Consider the following 16213-nt stretch of genomic DNA (forward strand, 5'->3'; position numbering starts at 1 on the left):
TTGCTGGTCAGACAAGTCTTATTTCAAATTGCATCGAACAGATGGACATATACTGGTATGGAGACAACCTCCTGAATCCATCAATCCTGCATGTCAGCAGGGGACTATTCTAGATTGTAGAGGCTTTTTAATGGTGTGTCACGTGTGCAGTTGGACTGATATGGGACCCTTGATACGTCTAGACACTATTCTGACAAGTGACCCATACGTAAGCATCCTGTCTGATTATCTGCATCCATTCATGTCCATTGTATATTCTGACAGACTTGGGCAATTCCAGCAGGACAATGTGACACCCCACACATGCAAAATTGCTACAGAGTGGCTCCAGGAACACTCTTCTGAGTTTAAGCACTTCCGCTGGTCACCAGACTACCCAGATATGAACATTTTTGAGCATATCTGGAATGTCTTGCAACATGCATTTCAGAAGAGATCTCCACCCCCTTGTACTCTTACCAATTTATGGACAGCCCTGCAGGGTTCAGGGTGTCAGTTCCTTCCAGCACTACTTATTCAGCTATTAGTCGAGTTCATGCCAGATTGTGTTGCAGCATTTCTGCCTGCTCCAGGGGTGGGGGGACTGAGCTAAATTATGCAACTGTGAGACATATGAATGGAATATTTGTTGATGACTCTCATAATGCTTAACACTAAACCAGTTTGATGCTGTAAAAGTAGATAATACTTCATTTAAATTGTTTTTGTCTGACACACATTTTTATCACAGATCAGAGTCCCAGAGGAGCAGCCTATTGGAACAACTCTTCTTATGCTGTCAGCAGTGGACCCAACTTCTGGTCGACCTGTTACACGTTTTGAAGAAATAAAACAAGATGTTGCACAACAAACTTTCAGTATTGGTCTGCAGTCTGGAAATGTTGTTCTTAACAAAAGATTGGATTATGAAACACTTGACAATAAGGTAAGGCGCTGTCAAAGAAAGGTAACTTTGAAATTTTGTACAGCTTGCAATTATTGTCTTTCTTCTCCCAGCAGAATTTCCTTGGAACTTATGTAAGTGAAACATAGAAATGATCAGTCTACAATTTTAGTACATGTACATGTACAGCCAGGAGACATGCATGTAACAGAGAAATGCATGTGGAGTGTAGAATGACATCAAAAATTTTCTTCGTTTATTAATTCGAAAGATAATGCAGATTAACATAAATAAAAGAATGCTGTAACATAATAATCGAAATGTCTTGCATTATGAGATACCTATATGTACAAACTCAGGCTTAGTCTATATGACAATGATGGCTTAAAAATGTGTAGGTAGCAATTTTTTCTCTCCAAGGTGTACATTAATGTTACCATTGCATATCTCATATCTTCTGTCATTCAGGTTCAAACAGATGTAGATTTCGTAAGTTATGTAGAGAAGAAGGGCTACATGATATAGACTAGCACAGAGAGCTGCATGAAACTACCTGTGGAAATTAGATTTTATATTCTCTGAATTTACTTTTTTTGTGATTCTAAACCAAAAATTTGTAGCCCCTGTGAAAAACCCGTAAGATCAATGCTAACAATTCCCCAATTTTACATGTCTTCCTATTAAGGTTTTCCTCTATTCTAAGGTCTTACTTGATGTCTCACTTGACTTCGTCACATTTTCTACCTATTGCTGTTTCATGTGGCTGAACATGTTATAAGTGGCTCAAAAGACATATGGTTTGCACCATGGCAGTGGTAGAATTAAGGGAATATTTTAGACCGTTGTGGAGAGGAAGGTGTGGAAAGGAAATGCTGACTATGATCTGTGTTACTAACACAACTTACAACATTTTGCTTCACCACACAGTTATGTTATAATACTGCTAGGTTGCAGCAGTAATGGAAAAACAAGACAGTCAGTGCGGGGACCCAGCCACCACCTTTTCTTGTGCTGTTTATAACTCACTCTCATCTTCTTGCATGTATTTCTGATGTACTGTATTCAGCAACAACATCAATTGTCAATCTTTTAAATTCAAACACTGAGTATCAAAGAACATGCTCATTCATAATTGAGGAAACATTGCCCATTTCCATCTAGTGAGCTCTTGTTGGCTGGCGACGTGTTGTCACTCGATAACCAGCACAACCACTACACCACATTAACACACATAAAATGAGCTCACCTATTGGATGTGTGGAGAGGGGGATTTGCCCTTCAGTGGTAGAGTGCAGGTAGGGGCGAAAGAAATTTGTGAATTACTGAAAATGTACTTTTTGTGCAGATGATGTGCTATGACAGAGATGTCACATGGAAATAAAACAAGGGTTTTGTGATGGCATGCTTCCTCTCATGTAACCACTTAAGTGGATATTTTATGCCCATGCACCTGAGCCACATTCAGTAACCCCTCCCCCCCCCCCCCCCCCCCTCTCTCCCTCTGCCCTCCTTCCCCCAGGCCCTCTGAATTGAGTTAAACTAAATTTTGTTTGACTCTGTAGGATTATATGGTGTACAGTGAACATACATTTAATATAGCATGTGCCAAAAATGCAAAAACCTTCATTATCACATACTTCCTAACTATTGTAACATCATTGATTATAATTAACAATATTTACACATTTAATGTGAACATTACTCATCAACACTATAAAATTCCTTTTCCACTAGATAGTCTTTTAAGTTCTTTGAAAATTTAGTGTCATGTATGTTGTCAAGCAGCATTTTAGGCAGACTTCTTAGTAATTTGATACCTAAGTAATGGGAACCTTTTTCTAGCATTGTCAGTTGGTGGGGTATCCTTAGTATGTCATACTTCCTCCATGTGTTGTGAGTGTGTACACAGCCATTTTTAGTCAACTCTGCACTATCTTTTGTGACATATAATATAGTTTTATATACGTACAAGGAGGAAAAAGATAAAATCCCTAGCCTTTTGAAGCAGTTTCGGCATGTTTCATGAGTCTTTCTTCTTAATGTGATTCTGACTGCTTTATTTTGTAATGCGAACACCCTTTTTATTTCTTGAATTTTTGAGTTTCCCCACACTACCATTCCATATTGCAGGTGTCGTTCAAAGAGTCCATGGTATACTGTGCACAATCTGTTTGTCTGCCTACTGTACTAGCTACCTCATTATAAACATGATGGGTCTAAGTTTCTTACAGACAGAATTAATATGTTATTTCCATTTCAACTTGTTATCTACAGTAATACCTAAGAATTTAGTGGATTTTAGTTCTTCTAGTCTTGTTTCATCCACCTCTAAACCCATGTGTACTGCCTTCTCCGTATTTGTGAACACTGCATGCATAGTCTTTTGTAGGTTTATAACAAACCCATTTTCCAGGAGCCACTCAGCAGCTGTGGTGTTTGCAGATATGTATGCTCTTCTCTCAAGCTGTGCCACAGTTTGGCCATTGTTCAGTATTGTCATGTCATGTGCATCCAATAGTTTCGCCTCTTTCTCTTCAACATCTATGTCATTAACACACAGATTAAACAGCAATGGCCCTGTTATCGATCCTTACAGCACTCCATATCTGATGGTTTGGTTTTTGAGTGATATTAATCCCCTTTTGATACACATTGCTTCCTATTGTGCAGGTATGATTGTATCCCCTTCCCTGCTTTCTCTCGAATACCATAGTTTTCCAATTTTCTTTTCAGTATTTCATGATAATAATGTCAAATGCTTCAGAGAGATCCAGAAACATTGCAGATACAACTTGTTTTCCTCTAAGGACTGAAGGATAGTATAATGTATTCGACTGGCAATTGCTGATTCTGTAGATCTACTCATCTTAAACCATGCTGTGATGGTATGAGAATGTTATATTTGTCCAGATAATTAACTAATCTATTATAGACCTACATAAGCATTTCCAGGATTTTTCAGAAACCTGATATCAGTAAAACTGACCTATAGTTGTCCAGGTTGTCCTTATCCCCTTTCTTGTACACTGGTATATCTTCAGTTATTCTGGAAAAATTCCATCTCTGAGAGTGCTATTTGCTGTGCTCAGCAATGGTGAGATTATTTGCTCACTTACTTGGTTTATTATATGATTCAATATTTTGTCATAACCAGTTGATTTCTTGGACTTCATTTTTCTGTATAGTTTTCCTCAGTTCATCTTCTGTGACTGGTTTCAAAAACATGGTTCTGCTTGATTTTTGTGATAATTTAGTGACCTTATTTTGTGGACTATTTCTTTCCAATTTTAAGTTCTCTATGAAATTTATATAGTCATCATTGAGTATGTTAGCTATATCTTTGCAATCTGTAACCACTGTCTTGTTTGTTTTCATAGACTTGCTATCTGTTTTTTTGTTTGATCCAGCCTTTTCCTGTTTTTCACCATTTGCATTCCAAGTTGCCTTTGTCTTGTTTCTTGAGTTCATTATGGTAGCATTAATTGCTCTTGATTTTGCCTCTCTTATTATTTTTCTATACTTCTTTTGTAGCATTTTATAATTTTCAGCTTCACTCCTCCGTCTCAGATCCTGCAGCTTCTTTTGCAGTTATATTATTTCACTGGTAATCATTTTGTCTGACCCTGCACCTTTTCTTGTCTCTTTACTTTAGGGAATGCAACATGAAAATGGTGTTCAATTGTTGTAACAAATGAATCATATTTTTCATTTACATTTTGCACCTGTAGGGCTTCATTCCTGGCTTCTCTGCTTAATATTTTTCTAAAGATGTTAATATTTTGTTCACTGATGTTCCTGACATCTTTAATTCTTGTTTTGGCTCAGATATTATATCTTTACTTCTGCAGAAGCAGATCAACTGTCCATGATGATCAGATATATTTGTTTGGACTACATGTGACTCATAATTGGACTTACTAATAATAGTAATGATGTTGTCAATAACTGTCTGAAATTGAGAAATCACTGTTGTTAGTGCAGATATTATTGTCTCCATATTGTATTGTATTAACAATTCTTCAAAATCTTTTCTTGGTTTTGATGCTTTTGCCATGTCAGTATTGAAGTCTCCATGTATAATATTTTTCTTCATATTCATTCTTCATAAGTTGGCCAAATTTCTTCAGAAAGATGCTAATATTGCCACTTGGTGATCTGTACATACAAAACAATCTAAAGTCATCAGTCACTACACCAGTAATTTCAAAGTATGTTTCTCTATATATAGGTAATCTTTACTGTTTGCAGTCTTTAGGTGCTTTGCTTTTCTGTTTTAATATATATGGAAACTCCACCACCTTTATCTTTAGATCGACAAAAGTAACTGGATAAGATATAGTCCTTTATTGTCAAGTTAGCTATCTGGGTTTCAGTTAGACCTTGTTGGCTCATGCATAGTATGTCTGGTTGTATTTCACTTAGGACTACTTCTGCTTCTAGTTCCTTGTTACTAGTGTATTGAATATTCTTATGTAATGCTTTTATATAACTTTTCTTTTGTTGACTTACATGTTGTGGTCTGCATTCTGAGAACACATTCTGTAATCCCTCCTCTTTGTGTGGTGATTTTATTTTGCTTTTTCAGCTGAAGCAATTGGTTTTTCACCCCCAACCAGGCCTTATTGGTTTCCCTTTCTTCTGATTATTTTGCAAATATCTGGAAACATTCTGCTGAATGTTACAGACCCTAATCTGTTTAAATGCATGTCATCCTTCTGAGGCAGTTTTCATTCAGAAATTAGTATGGCTCTATAAAAACACGAGTAAATTAAAATTCTCCAGTTGTGTGTTGCATTGCATGGGAATCTGTGTAAGGGGGTGAGAAGTAATCTATTTTATAAGGAGTTATAAAGTCCTGTTGAATCTTCAGATCTTTGTAACACTTTCTCCATCAATTTTTAATTTAGGATTAAAATAGTAGTTTTATCAGCACCTCTTCAGGTCTTGGCAGACATCCATTCAGCTTTTAATTTATTTGTGGTACTTGATAGGTCTATCAATGTTTTTGTAGAGTCATTAGCACTCCTATGAGAACAACACAATCATTCCTTGTCAGGTCAGAGTATTCTTAATTAACACTCACAGTAACACTGTTGAAATTTGCTCCCAGGTGTACAGTGCCAGAAATGTGAACACTGTTGTTAATATAGTTTATGAATAATTTTGGTAATTTGTTGAGCATTACTGGTGCCAAATAGTTTCACTTTTTTCTGTTGTAGTTTTCCACTGATGAAAACTTTTTCACTGTGTATTTAGCATATGCTTTTGAAAACACATTATCACATGTGCCTTGATAGACACTGACATTATTGCACAAAGTTGATATGTTTTTCACAGTTTTATGATGATTATAACTGACGTCTTTTGATGAGGTACACTGTGTAGAGAGAATCAACATGTCTGTTTTCTTTACACTAAATTTTTGGTTACGATCTTCTAGTAATGGAAAGTGTGTATTTTATTTTCCAAAAATGTGTAGTTATTCTTCACAGAAGAATGTTTCTGGTGTAGAGCAAACATATCATGTTTAGGTAAATTGACAATGGAGAGGGGAGAAAGGAAAGGAAAGGAACTCATGATGTCAACTGCTTCGGGACTTTATGTGGAGTCAGCAGCACCTAGTGAAAATATATACCTGCTTACTAAGCCGTAGCATTGACTAGTGTGCCACCTGGATACAGTGTGTATTGCTACTTCACCGACAATCTCAGTACACCCCTCCACCGACCCCCAGTCCCACCTAGCACCAACTAATCACAGTTTACATCCATTGACTCAATGCTCACCTCTTAGAGATTCCTACAGGAGGTCGAATGTGACTGCATTTGCACTGAAGGTGGTGGATATTTTAGCCCATCAAAGTAATTCATTTATATGAATGCACAGTAACTGGCCTTTCGGACAGTCTGTGACATGTCATTCCTATTAACTGCAGGCCACAGAATCTTGTGGACAGACATATCCATCAAACCCACTGAGAACAAGCAAGCCACAGATAGATATTTCTGTCATGTGCACTTAAGGGGTTAAACTGTTGTGAATACCTGAATCAAAAATAGAATCAATGAACTTAAAGCATAATGAATCTGTTGAGCTATCCAAGGTAGAACTGATACATGTGTCACATATAGGTGAGCAATAAAATAATTTAGAAACTATTGTCCTTTGTGTTTGGGTGACAGGAATTCCAGATCTGACTTTTGTAAATATCAGTATTATGATGATATAGTTTCTAGTGTGAAAAAATATATAGAAAATTACACATAACTTGTCTTCTCTCTCTCTCTCTCTCACACACACACACACACACACACACACACACACACAACTACATGTTGTTGGGTAGCTGACAAAATTCTTATTAAACCAGTGAAAATGTTGTGTAGGAGAGTTTTAATTTAATCACATTCTTGTATATAATAAACATTGTTCAGTCAGTCATATACATTTCTCTTTGATTGCTTAATACAAAATATTAGTGCAGCATATTGTTTTTCATTGTTTCTAAAGTTTGCCTTTTTTATATGTATTACAGAATTTAACTTTTAAAGTTCGAGCAGTTGCTGATGTGGGAAGATTCAGTGATGCTACTGTGGTTGTGGAAGTGCTGGACATTAATGATCACACTCCAAAATTTAGTCAGCAGGTAAGTAATGTGAATACAGTGAAAGTGCATAGACAAGAGAACTATGATGTTAATGCACTGGTTTTAGCTGCATTGTGTTTGAATGAGGAGGCATCTTACTTTTTGTATGAATGAATGAGTATGTTATGTTCATATCTAGAGGTATGATTGGTCACGAGATTGTAGTACACAATGATTGATGAAGGGAAATTAGACATGGCTGTCTCCCATATAACTAGCACTCTGGTTTGTATACTCATATCTATGCTGGCCCGTATGATAGTGTCCTTTCACCATTACATCAAGTAAAGTTTTCATCAATGACTCATGTTTTAATATGTACCCAACCATTTTATCTCACAGTTCATTATGTCTGTACTTAGATGCTTTTTCTAATTGAATTTTTGTAGGATGTTTCATTCCTTATTATATCATTCTATGTTATCTTCATCAGGCACTGACGAGTTTAATCAATTGTCTTAATTGATACAATGTGTTTTTACAGAAAATCAATTGTATCTGTATAAATAATGTGATATAGTGTTTGCCAGTAGAGATTTAAATAGCATAATGAGATCCAAAATTTGTGTTTTAAATTTTTGTTCTCAGTACTCATCGCAATATGAATTTCATATACATGCATGACAGGCTATATTGATAAATTAGGTTTTTTTCGTGATAAAATGAGAACTCAGTCCTTAAACAACTTTCCAAAAAGGTAGTTTGTTACTATATGGTATGCTATTATACATTAAAATGATAGTATTATTTTTATGTATGTTGCTTTAAGCAAAAAGGTTCTTTGGAATGTAAGGGTATATTTCTGTTTGTCACATAGGAATACTCTGCAAAGGTACTAGAGTCAGCCAGACATCCAGAACAAGTTTTAGTGATTAAAGCAACGGATGATGACAGCATAAATGGCACAGAAGGATTTGGTGTGGTGTCATATTCTTTATCTGGTGAGAGTGCCAGTCTTTTTACTGTTGATCCCACTATTGGCATTGTGAGAATAGCACAAGGGGCAGAGCTGGACCGCGAGTTCCAAGCTTCACTGCGGTTCACTGTAGTTGCTGCAGATACACCTCAGGGTGGTTCTAATCAAAGGAGAGCCAGTGCACCTGTAAGTAATAATATCATATATTCATACAAGCCATAAGCTGATAGGAGAGAGAACACAGTATTATGATAGCAAAATATGGATAGAAAATATAACTTATACTCCTACCCAATTTTTCGTAACTAAGCTTTGGAAAGACACACTATATAAACTCCAGCTATTAAGAGGTGGACAGTGTTAAATTCATGGGATTACATATGATAAACAAATTCCATTGGAAGACTCACACCACAAAACTGTTGATGCATCTAAACGAATCTGTATTTGCAATGTGGATGCTGTCAGATGTAAGTGATATAGAAATATAAAAACTAGAATAGTTTGCTCACTTTCACTCCATAGTGTCATACAAGGCCCTGTTTTAATATAACTCATCAAGCCAAGCAAAATTTTTGTGAGTCCAGTAGTGTGTGTCATAAATTTCTTGATGTGTCAACTCAAGAACGTCCTGCAGAACCCCTTTGTTTCCCATTATATTTCTTCCTAAATGAAATTTATCATAAATAGTATATCTCTTTTTCAAACTGGTCAGATCATGCAATCAATATTAAACATAAGATCAAACATCATAAAAATTTAAAGTCACTTACTTTGGTCCAGGAAGGTGCCCTTTATTCAGAAACGTAGATTTTCAGTAACGTGCCAAGTAGCCCTGAAAAGTTTAACCACTAACAAATTTCAGTAATTTGTCGCTACCTCTTACTCCAATGACAAATGTTTTAGTTGAACCAATTGGTGTGTATATAATATGAATAATATCAAATAATGTGGCAGTTATGTCAAATCTGACTTCTGCACATCATCAGTGAAGTAATGTGCACAATGTAAATAAGTTTTGTATACGGATTTTCTCTTTTATGATGTATAGGTACAAAAGCCAAAGGATTGTAACATACACATCTGTTTATTTTACTCTTTTTTGTTTTATTATTACCCCATAAATGAAAATATGTTTAAGGTTTTTTTCACTTATTCTATATCCATGAGGACCAATTCACTTGGGATCAGTGTAAAAGACATAGCAAGTCTATCTTTTTTGCAGATATGTATTATATATTCCTGTTTTATGATATATTCTATGTTCTGAGGATCTCCACAGCATGAATCTATTGGAGCAATACCTATATCTAATCTAATCTAATCTAATCTATTAAATGTGTATCTGTGCAGTAATGAGGAATAATTACATTCAAAACACAGACCTTTTAAGAAAAATGTAATGTGTCCTGAAATTGTTTATTGATTGAATTTGTGTGTCTATATGTTTTAGTGCAAAGGGGGCACAGTTTCATTTTGAATAACATGTCTGTTCATGTCTACAGTCAAATGTACAGAGGCAGTTTACAGTTTTCTTGCCAGGATGAATTTAGTAAGCAATAGTGAAAGCTTGGCAAGCTCATGACTGTGAAGAATTCTAGCATATGCTGAAGACGTCTCTACAGCAGACAATGATGTTCAAATGTGCAAATGTTGAGCTTAGTACAGAGTCGTAATGTTACATTGATTATCTGGTTGGTTTCATATATGTCCATATTGTCCTAGAGGAATTACTTTTGTGGTCCCTCCATAGAAAGAACCTATAGGACTTAATTCAAAGGACTAAGGTAACCATGCAGATAGAAGCACACCTTATGTTAAGTGTGTCTAAAAAAAAATCATACAACAGAAACAAGTTTGACTTCTGCATAGTTCATTACTGTACAATAGTCTGTAGGGGAATATTTTAGATACATTTCCTATAAAAATGTTTGCTGTTATTGTTGATTCCAAATAAATCATTTTTGTTCCAATGTATCACTTTTATTCTTATTTACAACAGGTTGTTATTGAGGTCTTAGATGTTAATGATAATGCTCCAAAATTTGGGAAGCGACTGTACTCAGCAGTGGTACCAGAAAATGTTGGTCTGGGTGCTAATGTCATTACTGTCACTGCAACAGATCCAGATGAAGGGCCAGGTGGTGAAATTGCATATGAAATTCTGGATGAAGGAGAAGCAGCTGGTGAGTTAATATGTTATATTAAAGCCTAATGTAAATATTAGCAGTTTTAAACAAGTTTTTTTTTTCTGGCAACCCTTCTAAATGAATTCTGTACATGATGCAGATAGTTTTCAAAATAGATGAAGGACATTAATTATTGTACACTAACTACTATTAATGAGAAGTAATTTTACTAAGAGACTTTGCTGCAGTAGCATAAACAAAGGGAAGCCAAATGTATAAAATGCAGAACTGTTGTAAAAGATAACTGCAAAGAAAAACTAGAGAAACCAAGCCACATCTTCTACCACAATTTCACTTCTCCTATCTTTCCCATTCCATTATCCATCCAACCTATGAGGGGTAGCCATAAAGTTTTAATTATCCCTAAAAAATACATAATTAATTTCCTATATGCTTGTAGATATATGTCTTACAGCCCTGGTACTCATAGAATGTGACAAGATGGTGACTTGTATAGACACACATTGTGTTCATGCAAAAAAAGTGAAAATTATACCAGTAAAAGCAGCATGTGTACAAATTGTAGTGATCAAATCAGAAAGTTAAATGATTGTATATGTGGTTTTCAATTAACAATTACTGTCCTAATGAGTGATATGAGAAAACATACATCTGAAAAGTGTGAGCCATCATGAAAATCATGCATACATTTGTGTGATAGCTAAACTCTTCCCTTATGAATATGAAAAAAACTAATGTTTAAAAAGTCTTGTGAACTGTTATTGCTTCAAAAATCATGTACATTTAAGGATGATAGTCAAATTCTTCCAAATAAGTGGACTGTAATTACTATTGAAACAAGCTATAGTGATAAAAATGAAAGTGTGAAGTGTGATGGCAATGAAGTTCATGAACAATGCAGCAGTGGAGCAAACAAAACAATAATGAAACACAGTGACAACAGAACCAAGAATCAGTTGCAAGAAAGGTAGAGTGTTCTGTTCTTAACAACCACCACAGCCGAAACTGGTGGGTATTTTACAAGGCAATAACAAAGACTTCCAAGCAATGGAATAGTAGAACCATCTGCAAGTATTAAAAATTTTACCAATATTGACCTGCAGGAAAAAATGAAAGATGAAAATGAATTGTCATGTGCATAGCTGGTGCCAGCGATGTTGCAAGAAATGAAGCACAAAATTGGTTAGCAAGCTTGGAAAAGTTCTTAGAACCTAACAAATCTTGAAACACAATAGTTATGATGCCGCCTCACAGGCATGACCTAATATGCAATTTGTGTGTCAGTGAGGAGATATGAAAAACAAACATCAAAATCGAACAAATGTGTGTTTTGTTTGGAAAATGTAAAATAATGGATAAATGCCTACAATCATTCATGGGATGCATCTAAATTTCAAAGGCAAGAAGCTTTTACATGAAAAAAATAAGCAAAATTATCACAGAGGAAGATGACTAACAAAATTAGCAATCACAAAGGCAACAGGGACACTTTTTTACAGAAAAATGTAGCAGTTTAATTCTTTTATACCAGAATGTGCAGTATATAATGTATAAAACAGAGTATTTTGATGTACACCTAAATGAATCAAACCACATTTCTTCATAGTGAGTGAATTAGGTTGCAAGGAAGAGGTGGCATATGGATACTGGCTAAGAAATAATGAAACCATAAACTTGGGCTGTAGAAGGTAACATAAAAGCTGATGTGTAGTTATTTACAGCAGAAATGATATAGCATGTGAGAAAGTCAAATGGATTGATGATCTTAATAAAGAAATGGTACTTGAGGTTGCAGCAATAAATTTAAAACTAAGTAACAACATTGTGATTGCAACAGTTCTGTATTGGTCACCTGGAAGCAGTACTGAAGAACTTTTCAATTGTATGGAGAACCTACTGGAAAAGACATCAGTGCACAAGAGACACGTGGTGTATGTTGGAGACATCAACATAGAGTCTTTAAATAATAGCAATAATTATTTGCATTATGTTGACTTACTTCAATGTTATAACTATTACCACATAAACTCAGAACCTACAAGAATTTCTGTAGAAAGATGGATAAGCATTGACCACATTCTCACAAATGCAACAACGGAAAACATAAACATAATCACCATAGAAAATGAAATATCAGACCACAGAGCTCTTGGTATGAAAATTTGTGTAGTAACTAAAAGTGATACCTGTATGTATGTATAAAAGAAAATTTAATTCTAATAAACTTAAGGGAGCATTAAGCAGTGAAAAATGGGAACCCATTTACAATGCAACAAATGCAAATGATAAATAGGAAAATTTCTATAAACTGGTCATTAAAACTTTAAATGAAACATGTCCTTTAGTAAAACAAGTAAACAGAGCTATCAATCACAAACCTGAGAATTGCCCCCCAGAAATCATTGAACTGAGAGAGGTCATGAAAGACTGTTATCTACTTTAGAGATACTATATTACAACACTGTTTAACAAAATACAAACTGCTCAGAAAAAAATACAGAGGTTCCTTGACTAAATCTAAAGCTCACAGATATGCTTATCAAATAAGGAACTCAACCTATGTTAGTAAAACTGCCTGGAAAATAATGTGTAAAGAATGTGGGAAACAGCAATCTCATGAACACACCAGCATAACATTAAAATAAAATGATGATATAACAAATGATCCAAAAGAAGTGTGCTAGAAATTCATACAGGTATTTAATACAATTGGCACAAATGAAACACATGACTGGGTGGTCAATTTAAGTGTTACAAAAATTAGCCAATCTTTTTTTCATCCAAGGCATTACTGAGACAGACATCCTAGCAGTCATTTCAAAGTTAAAGATAAAATGTCGTGTGGCTGGGGCGACATTTCACCTTAGCTGGTATAGGAATACAGAGCAGAATTAGTGAAGCCTCTGCCACATCTAATAAATATCTCCCTCTGCCATGAAGAATTTGCTGATCTGAAAAACACTGAAATCCTGTTGGTCTGTAAGAAGAGCATAAAAACTGACACAAAAAACTTTAGGCCAATATCATTAACTTCAGAGCTTGATAAATTATTAGAGAAAGTAAAATTAAGCCAACTTGAGCCATATTTCATCAAACATAATCTGTTTAACAATCTACAACATGGTTTTTGAAAAGGAAGACCTACTGTAACAGCAGTAGCTTTTTATCTGTTATTGTGAATCTTACAATTCTATTGCATAAATTAGAAGCATATGGGATGAGAGGGGTAGCTTTACAACTACTCACCCCCTATTATAGTTTTCTGTCAAGTTATATTACTGCAAATAAGCTACACGTAGATAAAGAGAAGACAGTGACAATGCAATTTATGTGTAGATATGGTCAAAAGATAAACATTTATACCCCCATTGGCCCTTAGCTACACAAGCAAACTCAAATTTTTGGGTATAATTGTTGATGAACACATGTCAAGGAAAGAACATCTAGGCCATATTTGTAAGAAAATCAGTATAAATGCGTATCTACTGAAAGAGTCTCAGCCTTCCTGGACCATGCTAGCTTGAGACAAATACACTTCTGAGTGATACATCCACATCTCCAGTATGGTACTGAGATATGGGAAGGGGCATTGGCTTTCCATACAGACATGCTCTTCAGACTACAAAAAAAGGCAGTAAGAGTGGCAGCTGAGGTAAGCAGGAGAGAGCCTTTTACAGAAATCTTCAGAAAATATAAAATACTGATCATCTACTCTAGGTTTTTCCTGCAGACAATAATGTTTGTGAAGCAAAATCCAAAATACAATATAATGAACAGTAATGTACATAGGTACAATACAGGGGGAAGGGAAAACTTTTACAGAATTGCAAGTAAAACAAAGGGTGCAGACCATAGTCCATATGCAGTAGGAACTATCTTTTGTAACAGACTTCCATCTGATCTTAAGATAGCTTATTTAAACACTTTAAAGAATAAACCTAAGCAATTACTAAAGAGAAAAGCTATTATTCATTAGAAGATTTCAGGTTATAATATCCATTTGTAAAACAGAGTGTATAGAGCATAAGTTTGTTTTTGCATCACAAAAATGATAATTCCTGATCCTCACACACTATATCAATGTATGCATTTATATTTCAAGTTGTAAAGTCTTTGTAAAACAGTGTAAGTAGCATAAGTTTGTTTTTGCAACAAAAATATGATAATTTCTGACCTTAACTATTTATATTAATGTATGCACTTATGTATGTTAACTGTGTTGTTTGTATATGTGAGCTTAAACCGATGACAATGTCCGAAAATTGACTGTTACATGGACAGCAAACAAACGAACAAACACAAACTCTCCATGCAACAGCATTGCAGCATGCCAGTAGAGAAGTCAAAATAAAATATCGCATACCATTGATAAAGTGCAGTATCCAGTGTTAATTCTTTTTCTGCATTTGAATGGGGAAAATGCTGCAACAATTTATGTTAATCTGATGAAAATATACTGTGACAACAAATCATCATATGACACAGTAAATAAGTGTTGCAGACACTTCCAATGTGGTCAAACAAGTCTGAATGGCAAAGAACAAAATGGCAGACCCTCTCTTTGTGAGGAGTCAGAAATCGAAAGAGAAATGGAGACACTATTGCTCCAAGACTGACATGCCAGAATTGAGGCAATAAACGCAGAAAGGGAAAATCAGTCATTGATCAATTTTAAACCTCTTGCAAGACATTTTGAACATGACGTATGTTGGCACCATCTGCTTTCCTTGACTGCTCACTCCCTTTCAAAAAGTTCGCCAAACTGCAGCAACAGCAGCAGCAGAAATGTTGTGACTTCAGACTGATCCAGTTGACTTCTTTTGCTGCCTAATCACAATGGGTGAGTGCTGGTTGTACCGCTATGACATCAAGACAAAAGGACCAACATAAGAAGTGGAAACATGGGTTTACCATAAGACATGCTTTTCTTACTTTAACAATAAGAAATTTCTGTTTACAACTTGTACAGAAACCATATGGTATTCAAGGGACATTAAGGAGAAGCAATGGTTGAGAAGTGAATGGGACAGGGTTGTAGCTTATCCATGATGTTATTCGAACTGTACATTGAAAGAGCAGTAAAGCAAACAAAAGAAAATTTTGGAGCAGAAGTCATAATTCATGGAGAAGAAATAAAAACTTTTGAGACTTGCATATGAAATTGTAATTCTGTCAGAAATAGCAAAGGACTTGGGAAAGCAGTTGAATGGAATGGACAATGTCTTTAAAGGTGGATATAAGGTGAAAATCAGCAAAAGAAAAGCTAGGAAAAGTGAATGTAAATCAGGCGACACTGAGGGAATCAGATTAAGAAAGGAGACACTTAATGTAGTAGATGAGTTTTGTTATTATTTGGACAGCAAAATAACTGACGATTGGCCAAAGTGCAGAGGATATAAAATGTAGATTGGGAAGGGCAAGAAAATCATTTCTGAAGAAGAGAAATTTGTTAACGTTGAATGAAGTGGAGAGTTGCTACTCACCACGTAGCAGAGACGCTGAGTCATAGATAGGCACAACAAAAAGACTATCACAATAGAAGCTTTTGACCATTGAGGCCTTTGTTGAAAATAGATAACAAACACACATGCAAGATATGACGGCTGAAGCTGCCAGAG

At 35.3% G+C, this 16213-nt stretch overlaps 1 protein-coding gene across 2 annotated transcripts in view; it reads left to right on the forward strand.

Moving 5' to 3' along the window:
• LOC126418750 (cadherin-23) overlaps positions 1–16213 on the forward strand; it is a 392502-nt gene that overhangs the window by 316046 nt on the left and 60243 nt on the right. For both annotated transcript variants that reach the window (XM_050085675.1, XM_050085676.1), the window contains exons 16-19: positions 731–925; positions 7419–7529; positions 8347–8631; positions 10448–10631. In XM_050085675.1, coding sequence (XP_049941632.1) covers positions 731–925; positions 7419–7529; positions 8347–8631; positions 10448–10631 — 775 coding nt within the window. The remainder of the gene's footprint in view (positions 1–730; positions 926–7418; positions 7530–8346; positions 8632–10447; positions 10632–16213) is intronic.

This window comes from Schistocerca serialis, chromosome 9, assembly GCF_023864345.2.
Source record: "Schistocerca serialis cubense isolate TAMUIC-IGC-003099 chromosome 9, iqSchSeri2.2, whole genome shotgun sequence".
NCBI lineage: Eukaryota > Metazoa > Arthropoda > Insecta > Orthoptera > Acrididae > Schistocerca > Schistocerca serialis.